The 19,371-nt window shown below is 37.7% G+C and overlaps 1 protein-coding gene across 1 annotated transcript; it reads right to left on the bottom strand.

Annotated features, from left to right (window-relative positions):
• Positions 1-6,704: 6,704 nt before the first annotated feature.
• Positions 6,705-7,844, bottom strand: LOC473557 (E3 ubiquitin-protein ligase SIAH1-like). The gene has a single exon (XM_016943070.3). The coding sequence runs from the start codon at positions 7,617-7,619 to the stop codon at positions 6,786-6,788; it is 834 nt and encodes a 277-aa protein (XP_016798559.1). The 5' UTR covers positions 7,620-7,844; the 3' UTR covers positions 6,705-6,785.
• Positions 7,845-19,371: the final 11,527 nt, after the last annotated feature.

The raw sequence follows: 19,371 nt of genomic DNA, 5'->3' as shown, positions 1-19,371 counted from the left end.
AGTCTCTCAGACCACAGTGCAATCTAACTAGAACTCAGGATTAAGAAACTCACTAAAAACCACACAACTACATGGAAACTGAACAACCTGCTCCTGAATAACTACTGGGTAAATAACAAAATTAAGGCAGAAATAAATAAATTCTTTGAAACCGATGAGACCAAAGACACAACATACCAGAATCTCTGGGACACAGCTAAAGCAGTGTTTAGAGGGAAATTGATAGCACTAAATGCCCACAGAAAAAAGCGGGAAAGATCTAAAATCAACATCCTAACATCACAATTAAAAGAACTAGAGAAGCAAGAGCAAACACATTCAAAAGCTAGCAGAAGACAAGAAATAACTAAGATCAGAGCAGAACTGAAGGAGATAGGGACACAAAAAACATTTCAAAAAAATCAATGAATCCAGCAGCTGTTTTTTTGAAAAGATTAATAAAATAGACAGACTGCTAGCCAGACTAACAAAGAAGTAAAGAGAGAATAATCAAATAGGCACAATAAAAAATGATATAGGGGATATCACCACTGATCCCACAGAAATACAAACTACCATCAGAGAATATTATAAACACCTCTATGCAAATAACCTAGAAAATATAGAAGAAATGGACAAATTCCTAGACACATACACCCTCCCAAGGCTGAACTCGGAAGAAGTCGAATTCCTGAATAGACCAATAACAAGTTCTGAAATTGAGGCAGTAATTCATAGCCTGCGAACCAAAAAAAACCCAGGATCAGATGAATTCACAGCTGAATTCTACCAGAGGTACAAAGAGGAGCTGGTACCATTCCTTCTGAAACAATTCCAAACAATAGAAAAAGAGGGACTCCTCCCTAACTCATTTTATGAGGCCAGCATCATCCTGATACCAAAACCTGGCAGAGACACAACAAAAAAAGAAAATTTCAGGCCAATATCCCTGATGAATATCAATGTGAAAATCCTCAATAAAATACTGGCAAACCAAATCCAGCAGCACAGCAAAAATCTTATCCACCACGATCAAGTCAGCTTCATCCCTGGGATGCAAGGCTAGTTCAACATATGCAAATCAATAAATGTAATCCATGACATTAACAGAACCAATTACAAAAACCATATTATTATCTCAATAGATGCAGGAAAGGCCTTTGAATTTTATCAAATCCCACCGCTTCATGCTATAAACTCTTAATAAACTAGGTATTGATGGAACGTATCTCAAAATAATAAGAGCTGTTTATGACAAACCCACAGCCAGTATCATACTGAATGGGCAAAAGCTGGAAGCATTCCCTTTGAAAACTGGCACAAGACAAGGATACCCTCTCTCACCACTCGTATTCAAGACAGTATTGGAAGTTCTGGCCAGGGCAATCAGGCAAGAGAAAGAAATAAAGGGTATTCAAATAGGAAGAGAGGAAGTCAAATCATCTCTGTTTGCAGATGACATGATTCTATACTTAGAAAACCCCATCGTCTCAGCCCAAAATATCCTTAAGCTAATAAGCAACTTCAGCAAAGTCTCAGGATAAAAAACCAATGTGCAAAAATCACAAGCATTCCTATACACGAATAATAGACAGAGAGCCAAATCATGAATGAACTCCCATTCACAATTGCTACAAACAGAATAAAATACCTAGGAATACAACTTACAAGGGATGTGAAGGACCTCTTCAAGGAGAATTATAAACCACTGCTCAAGGAAATAAGGGAGGACACAAACAAATGGAAAAATATTCCATGCTTATGGATAGTAAGGACCAGTATCATGGAACTGGCCATACTGCCCAAAGTAATTTATAGATTCAATGCTATCCCCATCAATCTACCATTGACTTTCTTCAGAGAATTAGAATAAACTACTTTAAATTCCATATGGAACCAAAAAAGAGCCTGTATAGCCAAGACAATACTAAGCAAAAAGAACAAAGCTGGAGGCATCACACTACCTGACCTCAAACTAAACTACAAGGCTACAGTAACCAAAAGAGCATGGTACTGATACCAAAACAGATATATAGACCAATGGAACAGAACAGATGCCTCAGAAATAATGCCGCACATCTCCAACCATCTGACCTTTGACAAACCTGACAAAAACAAGCAATGGGGAAAGGATTCCCTATTTAATAAACGGTGTTGGGAAAACTGGCCAGCCATATGCAGAAAACTGAAACTGGACCCCTTCCTTACACCTTATAGAAAAATTAACTCAAGATGCATTAAAGACTTAAGCGTAAGACTTAAAACCATAAAAACCCTAGAAGAAGCCCTAGGCAATACCATTGAGGACACAGGCGTGGGCAAAGACTTCATGACTAAAACACCAAAAGCAATGGCAACAAAAGCCAAAATTGACACATGGGATCTAATTAAACTAAGGAGCTTCCGCAAAAGAAACTATCATCAGAGCGAACAGGCAACCTACAGAATGGGAGAAAATTTTTGCAATCTATCCATCTGACAAAGGGCTAATATCCAGAATCTACAAGGAACTTAAACAAATTTACAAGAAAACAAACAAACAAACAAACAATCTCATCAAAAAGTGGGCAAAGGATAAGAACAGACACTTCTCAAAAGAAGATACTTATGTGGCCAATAAGCATATGAGAAAAAGCTCATCATCACTGGTCATTAGAGAAATGCAAATCAAAACCACAACAAGATACCATTTTGCACCAGTTAGAATGGCGACCATTAAAAAGTCAGGAAACAACAGATGCTGGAGAGGATATAGAGAAATAGGAATGCATTTACACTGTTGGTGGGAGTGTAAATTAGTTCAACCATTGTGGAAGACAGTGTGGTGATTCCTCAAGGATCTAGAACCAGAAATACCATTTGACCCAGCAATCCCATTACTGGGTATATACCCAAAGGACTATAAATCATTCTACTATAAAGACACATGCACACGTATGTTTATTGCAGCCCTATTCACAAGAACAAAGACTTGGAACCAATCCAAATGCCCATCAATGACAGACTGGATAAAGAAAATGTGGCACATATACACCATGGAATACTGTGCAGCCATAAAAAAGGTTGAGTTCATGTCCTTTGCAGGGACATGTATGAAGCTGGAAGCCATTGTTCTCAGCAAAATAACAGGAACAGAAAACCAAACACCGCATGTTCTCACTCATAAATGGGAGTTGAACAATGAGAACATGGACACAGGGAAGGGAACATCACACAGCAGGGCCTGTCGGGGGGTGGGGGCCTAGGGGAGGGAAAGCATTAGGAAAAATACCTAATGTAGATGATGGGTTGATGGGTGCAGCAAATCAGCATGGCACGTGTATACCTATGTAACAAAACTGCACATTCTGCACATGTATCCCAGAACTTAAAGTATAATAAAATAAAAAAAATGCAATACCAATTAAACAGGTGAGTTGGAGAAAGGAACCAATGACTAATTATATGCTAGATATAAAACTGACTAGAATTAAAAGAGAATGGAAGATATGCACTTTTAATTCTTGCAAGCATGTCATAGTATTTGAATTAGTGATTAGGCTTCCTTATTATAAAGTCCACAAATCTTGTGTGACATGTGTAGGTTTATCCAAATATTGCTTTTCTCTAACTGGTTTGTAACTTTTTTAAGTTATGAAAGTAAATAATCACGTATCACTTAAATTTTTTAAAAAAACAAATTATATTGTGATACAACTTACCAGCTACAAGACTTTGGTTATGAATCTCTCAAGATGAACGCTCCAAGTCTCAGTTTCTTTGTTAGGATTGTCCAAATGAGGGTTTTGTTTTTTTCCCCTGAGCTGCATTACTTACAAATTGTACCTCTCATTTACCACTTTTCATGCCTTTCCCTGCATTGGTGCTTTTCTTTTTAAAATGTGTACTTTATACACTGTTTTTTCATCAACTTTTATTTTAAGTTCTGGGGCACATATGCAGGATGTGCAGGTTTGTTACATAGGTAAACATGTGCCATGGTGGTTTGCTGCACAGATCCTCCTGCCACCTGGGTATTAAGTCCAGTATCCATTAGCTATTCTTCCTGATGCTCTCCCTTCTCCCACCTCCCTAACAGGCCCCAGTGTGTGTTGTTCCCCCCAGGTGTCCATGTGCTCTCATCGTTCAGCTTCCACTTATGGAATATGCTGCGTTTGGTTTTCTGTTCCTGCATTAGTTTGCTGAGGATAACGGCTTCCAGCTCCATCCCTGTCCCTGCAATGGATATGATCTCATTCCTTTTTATGGCTGCATATTCCCTATTCAATAAATGGTGCTGGGAGAACTGGCTAGTCATATGCAGAAAACTGAAACTGGACCCCTTCCTTTCACCTTATACAAAAATTAACTCAAGATGGATTAAAGACTTAACTGCAAAACCCAAAATGATAAAAACCCTAGAAGAAAATCTAGGCAATACCATTCAGGACATACGCATGGACAAAGATTTCATGATAAAAGCACCAAAAGCAATTAACAACAAAAGCCAAAATTGACAAGTGGGATCTAATTAATCTAAAGAGCTTCCGCACAGCAAAAGAAACTATCATCAGCGTGAACAGACAACCTACAGAATGAGAGGAAATTTTTGCAATCTACCCATCTGACAGAGGTCTAATATCCAGCATCTGTAAGAAACGTAAACAAATTTAGAAGAAAAAAAAAAACCCATTAAAAAGTGGGCAAAGGACAACATGAACAGACACTTCTCAAAAGACATTCATGCAGCCAACAAGCATATGAAAAAAAAGCTCAACATCACTGATCATTAGAGAAATGCAAATCAAAACCACAATGAGATACCATCTGACACCAGTCAGAATGGCAATTATTGAAAAGTCAAGAAACAGATCCTGACCAGGTTGTGGAGAAAAAGGAATGCTTTTACAATGTTGGTGTGAATGCAAATTAGTTCAACCATTGTGGAAGACAGTGTGGCGATTCCTCAAAGATCTAGAAGCAGAAATACCATTTGACCCAGCAATCCTATTACTGGATATATACCCAAAGGAATATATATCATTCTATTATAAAGATACATGTATGTATATGTTCATTGCAGCACTATTCACAATAGCAAAGACATGGAATGAGTTCAAATGCCCATCAATGATAGACTGGATAAATAAAATGTGTATTTTATACACTTCTTAAAGACGAGTCCATCATTGCTGCTAGAGCCGTTTACTGAGCCAAGCTACAACATTTATTCTCTTTACTTTCTTTTTTAATTTGCCATATATTCTTTTAATGAGAATTATGAAAGACGAAAACAGTTTTTGCAAAGTGCCTTTTTAAACAAATGATTTGCTTTTAATTAAGTTCTGTGCATGACAATGCCTTTACAATCAATAAACACAAGAACAAATTTTAAACGTAATTTGTCCAAGATACTTGTAAAAGGAATGATTTTCAGTATTTGTAAACATCTATTTATTCTCTAAGCTTTCAAAAATTAATCTCAAAGATATGACTCATCTGTAGAAGAGAGAAAGATAGGAAGACCATCTTATAGATGTTTTAAATAGCTTTTGGTAATTTTTCCGATGTCACCTTTACTTTCTGGAACTCCTATCTTCACAAAACAGCTGATTTTAAAATATTTCTGGCCGGGCATGGTGGCTCACACCTGTAATCCCAGTACTTTAGGAAGCCGAGGAGGGTGGACCACCTGAGATCAGGAGTTCAAAACCAGCCTGACCAATATGGTGAAACCCCGTCTTTACTAAAAATACAAAAATTAGCCAGGTGTGGTGGCGGGCGCCTGTAGTCCCAGCTACTTGGGATGCTGAGACAGGAGAATTGCTTGAACCCAGCCAGGAGGCGGAGGTTGCAGTGAGCCAAAATCTCGCCACTGCACTCCAGCCTGGGCGACAGAGTCTCTGTCCAAAAAAAAAAAATTTCCAATGAACCAATTAATGGGGGAAAAGAGAACATGTATGGAACACATGTTATAAATTTTACCATAAACAATTATGCATATCAAAAGACACTAACTTTAAAACGGTACAAAACAGTGAGATGCAACCTGAATTACAGAACAGAAAGTCAAATCTATTTAATGAAAAACTAGAAGAAAAAACTAGCAAATACACACAAAAAAACCCCACATAGTAGCACTACGTATTGACTCACAAAGCGGAAAAGCAGTGGTCCATGACCACTCAAAATGGCTTGTCAGTTAAAGGAAAAAAAAAAAAAAAAAAAACAGCCGAGCTCGGTGGCTCACGCCTGTAATCCTAGCACTTTGGGAGGCCGAGGTGGGCGGATCACTAGGTCAGGAGATCCAGACCATCCTGGATAACATGGTGAGGTGATGGGTGCCTGTAGTCCCAGCTACTCGGGAGGCTGAGGCAGGAGAATGGTGTGACCCCGGAAGGCGGAGTTTGCAGTGAGCCGAGATCGCGCCACTGCACTCCAGCCTGGGCGACAGAGCTAGACTCCGTCTCAAAAAAAAAAAACAAAAAAAGAAAAAAAAAAAAACCAAAACACACACACACATACACACACACTCACAGACCCAAAAACAAAACAAAACAAAACATTGTTTTTCAACAATACAATCAATCTACAACACAAAATTCAAAATTATTTTATAATGCTTTCTTAATGCAAAATATGCTCATCTTTATATATACTAATGTTACTACACACAACTGTTTCCTGTATTCAACAGCCTTTCTATTTATCTCTATTTGTTGAGCTTATACTTGTGAAGAGTTTCAGGTTGGCAGGCAGATGGGTGGCTTATTTTCTGTGAAATTAAACAGTTTTAAACACTGGCTAGAAAATGTTCCACTGCCATTTCAACGCTTAGTAATAACTACATTGATGCTTAAATCGTCATTTTCTGCAAAAAGCAGCGCAGTGTTGGCGTCAAAGGTTAAGCAGTCTCTATTCTTGATGGCTTTTGCTATGTCCTCATGAATAGGTAGAGGAGTCGCTTCCCAAGTCAGTCGTCGCCGATTACCCTTTAGCTCAAGTCGGTAAGCAAAATTTTCAGCTTCCTTGCTTGTTCCCAGCAGCTGTACGACTGCGAAGAACTGCTGGCCGCCATTGTGATCTTCCTGTTTCTGCAAGACTAACATGAAGCGAACGCCCAAACAGGACTGTATCATCACCCAATCGTAAGCGCCAACAAGATTAATGCTGGTAGCAAGGAAAATTATATCCTCTCCTTCTATTGTTGTAATGTACTCATGCATTTTAGTCAGATGAGGCATTATAGCATCCATGGTGCCTTGCCATTTACAGACAGTACCAGGGCACGGGCAGGAATAAAGCCTAAACTCACAGACTTCTTCGTGATCTGCTTTTTCTGTGTGTGGCAGAGTGATTTCACATCCCATACAGGCATATCTACACGGGAAAAGTACAAAGTTAGCCACTTTCTCCATAGCTAAGTTGCGAATGAATCCCAAGGGGCCGCGGCAAGTTGGACAAGATGTGAGCTTTGAGTGACAGCTTCTACAAACAAGATGGCCTCTCTCACACTGAAGAATTGGTGGTAACGCATAGTCTAAGCAGACCGGACACTGGAAGATACTTGCCAAGTCATCGTTGGATACAGTCCTGTCAGAACCGGCAGGCGCCTTATTGGGTGGCGACGAGGTATCTGATGCAGCAGTCTGTTCACTCATTACTGCAGGCGGAGAGCTCTCCTCAGACCCCGGTTCCGTCACGAACGTATTCTGTCGCCAGTCACTCCAAGAATGCCACCGCGGACAGCACCACTGCCTGCCTCTTGCTGGTGATGAAACAAACGGGACACCCTGGGCCTCCTCAGTCGCACTGTAGAACGCCCCTAGCAAGGGCCGCCACGCTCCCCACCAGCCGCCATCACCTCGTGAGTCCTCAAGCCCGCGTCCCACCGGCAGGTGTCATCTCGCGAGTTCTCAAGCCTGGCTCCCCATTGGCCGCAGTCATCTCGCGAGTCCTCAAGCCCAGCTCCCCAATGGCCACCGTCATCTCGCGAGTTCTCGAGCCCGTCTCCCCACCGGTCGCCGTCATCTTGTGAGTCCTCGAGCGTGCTGTGTATTACTTTTTTTTTGGGGGGGCGTTTGAGATGGGGTTTCGTTCTTGTCACCCAGGCTGGAGTGCAATGGCGACATCTTGGCTCACTGCAACCTCCGCCTCCCGGGTTCAAGTGATTCTTTACCTCAGCCTCCTGAGTGCTGGGATTACAGGCACTGCCACCACGCCCAGCTAATTCTTGTATTTTTAGTAGGGAGGGGGTTTCACCATGTTGGCCAGAATGGTCTCAATCTCTTGACTTCGTGATCCGCCCCTCTTGGCCTCCCAAAGTGCTGGGATTACAGGCGTGAGGCACTGCGCTGGGCCACTTTTTTTTTTTTTTTTTTTTTTGGTGAGATGGAGTGTCCCTCTGTGGCCCAGGCTGGAGTGCAGTGGCGCAATTTTTGCTCACTGCAACCTCCGCCTCCCAGGTTCAAGCGATTCTCCTGCTTCAGCCTCCTGAGTAGCTGGGATTACAGGTGCACACCACCGAGCCCAGCTAATTTTTATATTTTTAGTGGAGACAGGGGGTTCACCATATTGGTCAGGCTGGTCTCGAACTCCTGACCTTGTGATCTGCCTGCCTCAGCCTCCTAAAGTACTGGGATTACAGGCGTGAGCCACCACGCCCGGCCAGTGCATTACTTTCTAATGGAAGCTATCACTATTTACGAATAAATAGCTTGAGAATTGCTTACTAAGTCCTAGAGATCAAACCAGAACTTACTGCTTTAGGTTTGTTTTTGATGCTATAATTACCAGTTAAACTTTCATTTGAATGTTTATAAATGAGGGGTTCAGTATTCAGGGATTTTCTCTCAGTAGCAGATGGTTTTATGCCTGTAATCTCAGCTACTCAGGAGGCTGAGGCAGGAGAATCGCTTGAACCCAAGAGGCAGAGGTTGCAGTGAGCCAAGATCCACGCCATTGCACTCCAGCCTAGGCAACAAGAGTGAAACACCGTCTAAATAATAATAATAATAATAATTTCTTCAAAATTTTGTTTTAAATGGAATGTATTATCTTGAACTTCATTTTATACAGTGGTCTTTGAAAGTTACTATATTTTTAATATTTTGGAAGATTGTCTACAGTGTATTTATTTTAAATTATTTTTCTAGAGTTTCATGTCCTCCATCTCTTCAAAAATGAAATATACACAGATATAAATTTGTATATATGCACACATAGAATGGGCATATATCTACTATAGGCAATGTAGTATAAATATGTGCATTCAAATGAGTCTGCTTTATCCCACAAAAGCCAGATGGTAAATTAAGAAAGCATTTCAGAGCACTGAGAAAAATTGTTCAGATAAATTGAATGGGAAAGAAGGGGAAAAAAAGACGACTGGGTGCCGTGGCTCATGCCTGTAATCCCAGCACCTTGGGATGCCAAGGCCGGTGGATTACGAGGTCAGGAGTTCAAGACCAACCTGGACAACATGGTGAAACCCCATCTCTACTAAAAATACAGGCATGTGGTGGCACATGCCTGTAATCCCAGCTACTCAGGAGGCTGAGGCAGGAGAATCACTTGAACTCGGGAAGCGGAGGTTGCAATGAGCCGAGATCACGCCATTGCACTCTAGCCTGGGTGATAGAGACTCTGTCTCAAAAAAAAAAAAAAACTAAAGACTGTTAATGAAAAATTGTGCTACAACAGTAATTAATGCATTTTTTACTGTTATTTATTGCATAAAAAAATCTCAAAAAAACTTGGAAAGGAGGAAAAAGTAATTTAATCTTAAAGCACATTGTTACTACTATTGTTTATAATTCTTTTTTAACATTTGTTGATTGTTTATAAATGGCCATAACATTTAAATACATTGATGAAATAATCTCACTTCTTGGAATTTATCTTAAGAAAATATTTCTTTTTTTTTTGAGACAGAGTTTTGCTCTTGTTGCCCAGGCTGGAGTGCAATGGTGCAATCTTGGGTCACTGCAAGGTCACTACCTTCTCAGTTCAAGCGATTCTCCTGCCTCAGCCTCCCAAGTAGCTGGGATTACAGGCACCTGCAACTATGCCCAGCTAATTTTTATATTTTTTTAAGTACAGATGGTGTTTCACCATGTTGGCCAGGCTGGACTAGAGCTCCTGACGTCAGGTAATCCACCCACCTTGGCCTCCCAAAGTGCTAGGATTACAGGCGTGAGTCACTGTGCCTGGCCAAGAAAATATTTCAAACGTAAGCAATATAGATGAAGAAAGTTTTGTTGTTGGTACTGTTATGGTCCAGACCTTGCCTCATCATATTTTTGGTATCTGAAAAAGCTATTTTCTAAAAATGTATATTATAATTGGAAAAATTTTAAACTTACGGATATATGATTTCTACTCACTTTCAATTTATCCTTTTAGATATCCTAGATTGAAATAATATCTGCTTGAAATGACAGACATTTCCATTTCCTTTTCTTTTTATAACTAACTCATTAAGGTATAGATGATATACAAAATACAGCACATATTTAATTATACAATTCTGTGAGTTTGAACATAGGCATGCACCTGTGAAACCATCATCACAATCAAGGTAATAAACATATTCATCACTCCCAAAAGCTTCTTTGTGCTCATTTGTGTTTTGTTAGTTTTTGTGGTAAGAAAACATTGTAAGATCTACTCTTAAATGTTTTAAATGCACAATACAATATTAACCATAGGCACAATGTTGTACAGTGCTGGTTCCGTCCTGCAGATGCTGGCTGAGTGACAGATGAAAGGAGTACTTAGACACAGGTATGCAGTGTAAGAGCAGCTAGGGGACTGCCCGGCACTAAGGGCCAAAGAAAGAGCAGTCTCGATAAGCTGGAGCTGCTTGATTTTATTCAGTACAGACATAATGCCAAAAGCCTGGAGCCAACACGATCTGTGGGTAATTAATATTATTGTTCCCCCATTCAGGGAGCAGTCTCGTGCACTGATGATCAAAGGTCGGTTTCCAGACAAGGTAAGTAAACAAGCCTATTTAAGATAAATTCCCCTACACTTCCTTGTACCTACTCCTTGCCCTCTGCCTCAGTTTCAGAGAACAGCTGCCTTCAGCTTATTCTCCCTCGAAGCTATGCAGAGCCTTCTGACCTTTCAGAAGGCCTGCTCCTTTCCCTATAGCTTCTCCCACCACTCTCACCCATCTCCTACAGTATAATATTAAATAGATCCCTAGAACTTATTCATCTGGCATAATTGAAACTTTGTACCCACTGAACAGCAACTTCCCTGTTCCAAGGTGAGCAGGTATATGCAGATCTACCCCCAACAGCCAAGGGAGATGAGAGGTCCAAGAAAGAGGCTGACAAATCCAGTTTCTCAGAAAGAAATGTTTAATAGGGACTTATGAACAGAAGTGTTGCCTTGGATGGCTGCAACACAGTGAATCCCAGCACCTACTCTCCAGAAAGTATCTTTTATACAGCAAGCTTTTAGGGTAAAGACACGTGCAGCTGATCACATCCCAGACTTTCTTGCGAAAACTGATGACAACTAAGGAAGTTAGATAAGCATCTTTATGAGGTGTTATCTATGCCACAGGCATTGTCTAAAGAACTTGCTGCAAAACACCTTGGTATGCCAGAGTCAAACAAGGGTCATCATGGTGGTTTCACTTCAATATGGCATTACACTTGCCATGCCACAGGCTATTTCTTTTACATCCTCATTTCCCCCTCCCCACAACCCCTGGCAATCACTAGTCTATTCTTTGCTTCTATGAGTTTGATTTTTTAAGATTCCACTTATAAGTGAGATCATGCAGTACTTGTGTTTTTGTGTCTGGTTTATTTCATTTAGCATAATGTCCTCTAGGTTTCATGTTATCACATATGGGAGAATTTTCGTCTTTTTGAAGGTTAAATAATATTCCATATATATGTATATATCACGGAATATTATTTAACCTTCAAATATATATGTATTCAAAAAATACATATGTATAATACCATATATTCTTTATCTACTTATCCCTTGATAGACATTTAGGTTGTTTCCATATCTTGGCTATGGTGAATAAATTTTACCATAGCCAGGATATGGTGTGTGTGTGTGTGTATATTTAAAATTGAATAACATTCTATGATATACATATATATGCCATATATAGTATATAAAATATTCCATTATACATGGCATATATATGCTATACATAATATTCCATGATATAAATATGCCATATATATCATGGAATATTATTCAACCTCCAAATACATATATATTTTAATGTATATATATATACACACACATATATATATACACACACACCATATATTCTTTATCCATTTATCCCTTGATAGACATTTAGTTTGTTTCCATATCTTGGCTATGGTGAATAAATTTGCAATGGATGTGAGAGTACACACATGTCTTTAAGATCCTAATTTCAAATTTTTGAAAATATACATAGAGGTGGGATTGATGCATCATATAGTACTTTTGTTTTTAATATTTTTTGGGAAATTTCTATACTGTTTTCCATAACAATTGCACCACTTTACATTTCCACCAACAGTGTACAACGGTTCTAATACCTCCACATCCTCACCAACATTTATCATATTTTTTACAAAAATAGTTTATTTTTTAATAGCCATCCTAACACGTGTGAGGGGATATTTCATTGTGGTTTTTATTTGCATTTTCCTGATGATTAGTGATGTTGAGCATCTTAACATATATCTTTTGACTATTTGTATGTCTTCTATAGAAAAAATGTCTATTCAGGTCCTTTGCCCATTTTTTTAATTGGGTTTTGTTTTTACTGTTTTCTACTCAGTTGTATAAGTTTCTCATATATCAGATATGTGGTTTACAAGTATTTTCTCCAATCTCTAGGCTGCCTTTTTATTCTCTTGATATTTTCCTTTGCTGTGCAAGTGCTTTTTAGTTTGATATAGTCCCACTTGTCTATTTATGCTTTTGTTGTCTGTACTTTTGCTGTCATATCCAGAAAACCATTGCCAAAAATAATCTCAAAAACTTTTATATTAAGTTTTCTTCTGGGAGTTTTATAGTTTTAGGTTTTAGGTTTAAGTTTTTAATCTACTTCAAGTTGATTTTATTTGTGTATCGTATAAATAAGGGTCTAATTTCATTCTTTTGCATGTGAATTTCCAGTTTTCCCAAGATCATTTGTTGAGGAGACTATCTTTTTCATATTTTATATTCTTGGCACCCCTGTCAAAGATCACTTGACCACATCTGTATAGGTTTATTTCTGGGTTCTCTATGCTGTTTCATTGGAATCTGTATCTGTTTTTATGCCAATAACTTGCTACTTCCATTACTATAGCTCTGTTACATACTTTGAAACCAGGAACAAAGCTTCCAGCTTTGATCTTCTTCTTCAAGATTACTTTGGCTATTTGAGGTATTTTTGGGTCTATATAAATTTTAATTTAATGTCACTACAAATTTTAAGATTTTTTTACTACATCTTTAAAATTTTATCTTGGGATTTTGATAGTTTTGCATTGAATCTGTAAATTTCCTTGGGAAGTATGGACATTTTAAAAATATTGAGTCTTCCAACTATGACCATGGGAAATCTCTTCATTATTTCATTAATTTATTTTCATAATTTTACTAATTTTTCTGTCAATGTTTTACAGTTTTCAGCAAACAAGACCAGGATGCCCACACCTCTGATTCTATTCAGCATAGAACTGAAAGTCCTAGCCAGAGCAATTAGTCAATAAAAAGAAATAAAAGCCATCCAAATTCCAAAAGGAAAAAGTAAAATTGTCTCTGTTTGCAGATGACATGATTCTATGTTTAAAAAACCATAAATATTCCACAAAATACTACAACTAATAAACACATTTATTAAAGTTTCAGGATAAAAAACTAATATAAAAAAAATCAGTTGCCAGGTGCGGTGGGTCAAGCCTGTAATCCCAGCACTTTGGGAGGCCGAGGCGGGCGGATCACAAGGTCAGGAGATCAAGACCATCCTGGCTAACATGGTGAAACTCCGTCTCTACTAAAAATACAATAAATTAGCTGGGCATGATGGCGGGCGCCTGTAGTCCCAGCTACGCGGGAGGCTGAGGCAGGAGAATGGCGTGAACCTGGGAGGCGGTGCTTGCAGCGAGCCGAGATTGTGCCACTGCACTCCAGCCTGGGCGACAGAGCAAGACTCCGTCTCAAAAAAAAAAAAAAAAAAAAAAAACAGTTGTGTTTCTATACAATAACAACAAACTACCTGAAAAGGAAATTTAGAAAGCAATCTTATTTGCAATAGCATCAGAAGGAATAAAATATTTAAGATTAAATTTAACCAAGGAGATGAAATATTTGAGCAATACTCGTTTTCTAAAGTGTCTTCTTGCTGTCTCTTTTCCTGGTTTTGACCATTGGAAATGAACATATAGAGCAAAGTTTATAAATGGTAGTCAAAGCAGGTTCCATTGCTGGCTTTACTGGGAACCCCTTTTGTATTTACCATTACATTAGTTGTTTTCTACTGTCCTATTATGGATAATTTCTATCTTATAGAAGTATATTTTTATTCCTTATTTAATAAGATTATTTATAAATCAGAATTTTATTTTGAATTTTGCAAGAATGCTTTTTCACAATCTTTCTACAAATTGCTTCTGTATCTTATATCTTTTAATGCTTGTGTTTCTCACATCTTGAAACCTATTAATCTTACATTAGTTCCAAAAATCTTACATAAGTTCCAAAAACTTAATCATTCTTGTATTTCAGTCCAATCTTACTTGATCACTGGGTATCATCCCCTTTTAAAAATATCTTTCAAGAATGTAAAATAGGCCAGGTGCGGTGGCTCGCGCCTGTAATCCCAGTACTTTGGGAGGCTGCGGCGGGCAGATCACCTGAGATCAGGAGTTCGAGACCAGCCTGACCAACGTGGAGAAACCCCATCTCTACTAAAAATACAAAATTAGCCGGACGTAGTGGCACATGCCTGTAATCCCCGCTACTCAGGAGGCTGAGGCAGGAGAATCGCTTGACCTCAGGAGGCGGAGGTTGCAGTGAGCCGAGATCACGCCATTGCACTCCGCCTCAACAACAACAACAAAATGTAAAATAATTTATACTAATTATACAAAGTAAAACAGAGTAGAGAGTTGTGAAGTGAAAAGTTAAAGGTTTGCATATTTCAACAACTATAATTTCAGAGATAACTATTACTAAAATTTATTTTTTTGTTTTTAAATTGACACGTTATAGTTGTACATATTTATGGGGTAATAATTTTATTGTTTCCTACATATATATGTTGTATAATGATCAAAATCAGGGTATTTGGCATATCCATCACCTCATGTACTTATTTATTTGTAATGAAAACATTCAAAAGCCTCTCTTCTAACCATTTTGTAATATAGGATACCTTACTGTTATCCCTGTCATACTGTGCAATAGAACAAACTTATTTCTCCTCTCTAATTATAACTTTGACTCATTGAGCAACCTCTCCTTCCCATCCTCCCTGCCCTTCTTTCTTCTGCCCAGTCTCTGGTAACCACTGTTCTACTCTGTATGCTTCTACTCTGTATGCTTCTATGATAGTAACTTGTAATATAGTTTATCTTTTCACAGTTTGAATGTTTTTTCTGAGATCTCCCAAACTCCTACACAATTTTTTTAAAAATTAAAAACGTTAAGTTTCACTGCTTGGTGAAAAGTTCTAAAGGTTTTGCAAATGCGTAATATCTTGTACCTACTATTACGTTATTTGTGGAAAAGTTTCATCACTCTCAAATTCCTTGTGTTTCACAGGACCTTGCAGTTCAAGTCTACCAGTGATTAATTCCCTTAGTATTTCTTTGTCTAGTAAGTCTTCATTTCCCTTTTCTTTTGAAAAACACATTTTGCTGGGTGTAGAATTCTACCTTAGTGTTCTTTTTTTTTCTTTCAACATTTTAAATATTTTGTTCCTTTCTCCTCTTGCTTTTATGGTTTCTGATGAGAAGAATTCCAATGTAAATATTATCCTTGTTCTTCTGTAAGAAAGGTGGGTTTTTTTTTCCTATGACTTCTTTCAAGATTTTATCTCCATTTTTGATATAATAGCCTAGTGAAAATTTTTTTTTGCTATTCTTCTTGGTGTTCTTCAGGGTGTTCTCTGAGATCTCTGAATTTGATTTGGTGTCTGCCATTAATTTGGAAAATTCTCAACCATTATTAGTTCAAGTAGTTCTTCTATTCCTTTCCCTCTTGTTTCTTCTCTAGGATTCTCATTATACATATTTTATATCTTTTATAACTATCCCTCAATTCTTGCATATTCCGTTCCTTTTTCAAATTTCTTTTACTCTTGACATTTCAGTTTGGGAAGTTTCTATTGATAGGTCTTTAATTTCACAATTTTTTACTCTTGACATTTCAGTTTGGGAAGTTTCTATTGATGTCTTTAATTTCACAATTTCTGTCCTCAGATATGTCTATTATACTAATGAGCCCATCAAAGACATTCTTTATTTCTGTCACACCGTTTCAGTTTTCTAGCATTTTCTTGTGATTGTTTCATAGAACTTTACTGTATTTGCTTATATTACCCATCTGTTTTTTCATTGTTTATTTCAACATCAGAGCCTATAATGTGAATTAGACTTATTTTAAACTCACAGTATGATAATTACAAAATCTACACCATATCTGCATCTGGTTCTGATGCTTGATTTGTCCTTTCAGATTGTATTTTTCTTCCTTTTAGCATGCATTATAATTTTTTTCCCTAAAGTTGGATATGATGTATTGGGTAATAGGGGCCAAATTTCAAAAGTGGTTCTTATCCTTTTATTTTCTCTTCTTAGAGGAGACAGAAAAGCTTTTGGGTGCTGGAGTTGGCTAATGGATGCCTTTACCCAGTTATAAGGCTCTAATGAAGTAGCTTTCTTTGGCTAGTAGGCTTTTATTATGGAGAATGCCCTGGGAGTATTTCAGTGTTATTACTTTGCCTCTCCCTGTCCAAAAGTATCAGAGGATTTTTACTGTCTTAATCTTCAGAAAGTGGTGAGGTTATTAGAGGTAAAGCCCATGAAAGTGCTGCAGCACCCCTAAAACTGTAGTTTCTTACTTTCAAGCTAATCCACATTTAGCCTCTAGCAATTTCTCGAAATTTCCATTTAAGTTTTGACTAGTTTATGGCTCCAGAGGCTTCTTCTCCAAGTAAGTTTATCTAGGTTGTGCTCCTCTGTGTTTGTCTTTTTTTCCAGATTCCAGAGTAGCAATTTGCCCTGTGACCTGAATTCTCCTACGTGTCTAAAAAAGCCTTCGATTTTCAGTTTGTCAAGCTTTTTTCTTGTTTTTAGGATGGAAGTGATGACTACCTAGTTTTTTCTAATATGTCCAAGCTGAAACCAGATGTTCATTATTCACTTCTAAATGAAACACTTTATAGAGCAATCCACATACCTGCGAATAATGCATATGCAAATCTGTGTTCCATATATGTGTAAAAATTATATTTTATTATCTCATGGTTAATTTAATGTAATGTACTTTCTGGATCTCTTTTAGTAAAATCTAACAGTTTATAATACTTCAAACTAAAAGCTGCCTAGAGTTCCATAAGAAAAGTGAAAAGCTTTACATATTTTTTATCAGTTACTCTATAAAAATTTCTGGCTAATAGGCAATAAAATACTAGTGAGTGTCATTACAATTTTAACATTTTAATATGCTTTTCTTCAATACGGGAGTTATTAACAATCTAACCCACAGGCCAAAGCAACTGTTACTATTTTCCTTTTTTATATTATAAAAACTTTTTATGAATGTTGTTAAACATCATATATTTTTATTAGAATGTCAAAGAAAACTAAGATGATGGAGAATGGGAAAAGCTATGACAACTTTCCTCAAGAATGAGTGAATGAGTTCGTCTTTTATGGGTGGGTAGTAGGGACATAAGAAGGCATCAAAGAAGGATGATACAATGGGAGCAAAGATTTAGAAACAAAGTCACATACCCTAGAGAAGTTTTGTCCTTTCCTTTCTGAGTTTGATATGGCAATAAGATATTTACATGTTAATATCCAGTTGTTGACTGAATCTCTGAAGCTGAGACTAGATAGGGAAAAAAGTGGTTTAAGTTGTACATGTTTAGTAGTTTTCCAGCTAAGTCTGAACTGATGCAGGTCAAGCCAAGGGCTAGGTAACTTTCATAGATTGATTATAGTGATAGTTTAAACTTCATCATTGCCTTTATTTTCCTTTGTTATTATAGGAATAAAGGAGAAAAATAAACATATTTAGAAGGGTTTTAAAAGATCAAATTACAGTGTCATGTGAATGAATAAACACAGACTAATAAAAAATACTGAACTGCACAACAAGTTGAACGACAGATTTTGAGTTTAAACAATGCATCTAGTATCATTGCAGACATTTTCAATTTCTCAGACAGCCCTCCCCAAATCCCTACATTCAAACAGCATTAACCATTCCATCACATATAATCTGTACATCCTTTGCCTCAGCAATACATTTTCTCTTTTTTTTCTTTTTTTTTTTTTTGAGACAGAGTTTTGCTCTTGTTGCCCAGGCTGGAGTGCAATGGTGCAATCTTGGGTCACTGCAACCTCTACCTCCCGGGTTCAAGCGATTCTCCTGCCTCAGCCTCCCAAGTAGCTGGGCTACAGGCACACGCCACCACGCCCAGCTAATTTTTGTATTTTTAGTAGAGATGGGGTTTCACCATGTTAGCCAAGATGGTCTCCATCTCTTGACCTCGTGATCTGCCCGCCTCGGCCTCCCAAAGTGCTGGGATTACAAGCGTGAGCTACTGCGCCTGGCCAGCAATACATTTTCTTAAAAATTGCTCTAATGTGTATTGCTTTTTCTATTGAAATAAGAAGTTTAGAGTTGAAGCAAAATATTAGGACAATTTGTGAGATGTTATCATTGAATTCTTGCAAAAAGTGTGTTGAACAGTAGTAATCTTCCTGGCCCTGTTGTATCTCTAGACATAGTGACAGATTCTCATTCCCCTTACTTCCACTTCAAGTTATCTAGACTTCATGATGATTTTGTTATATATGTTTTTGCTGCTATAATATTTTTTTCTCAACATGTCAGTATACTTTCATAAGTTGTTATACTTAATTTGTCTTTTACCAGTGACTGGAAGAGAGCAAACTAATGTCAACATGATCTCAAATCGCATGTCTATAATGTATTTCTGCATATGTCCTTGTTGTTACAGAAGATAATCACAGAAAAAAAATGTATTGAAAGGAAAACTGAGAGCCAGAAATAAGAGCTTCCAGTTAATGAGGAAGAGTGACTAGACTTCAAGTAGTTGACTTTAACCAGAAGAAGTAAGCTTGTAAAAGGGGAATGAGATGTATTCTTTAACATTTTAAAAATATTTTAATTAAAAACAACGTGTTCTCAGTA

This window comes from Pan troglodytes, chromosome X, assembly GCF_028858775.2.
Source record: "Pan troglodytes isolate AG18354 chromosome X, NHGRI_mPanTro3-v2.0_pri, whole genome shotgun sequence".
Taxonomy (NCBI): domain Eukaryota; kingdom Metazoa; phylum Chordata; class Mammalia; order Primates; family Hominidae; genus Pan; species Pan troglodytes.
The sequence above is the reverse complement of the archived record's forward strand: the minus strand, read 5'-3'. Positions and strand labels throughout refer to the sequence as shown.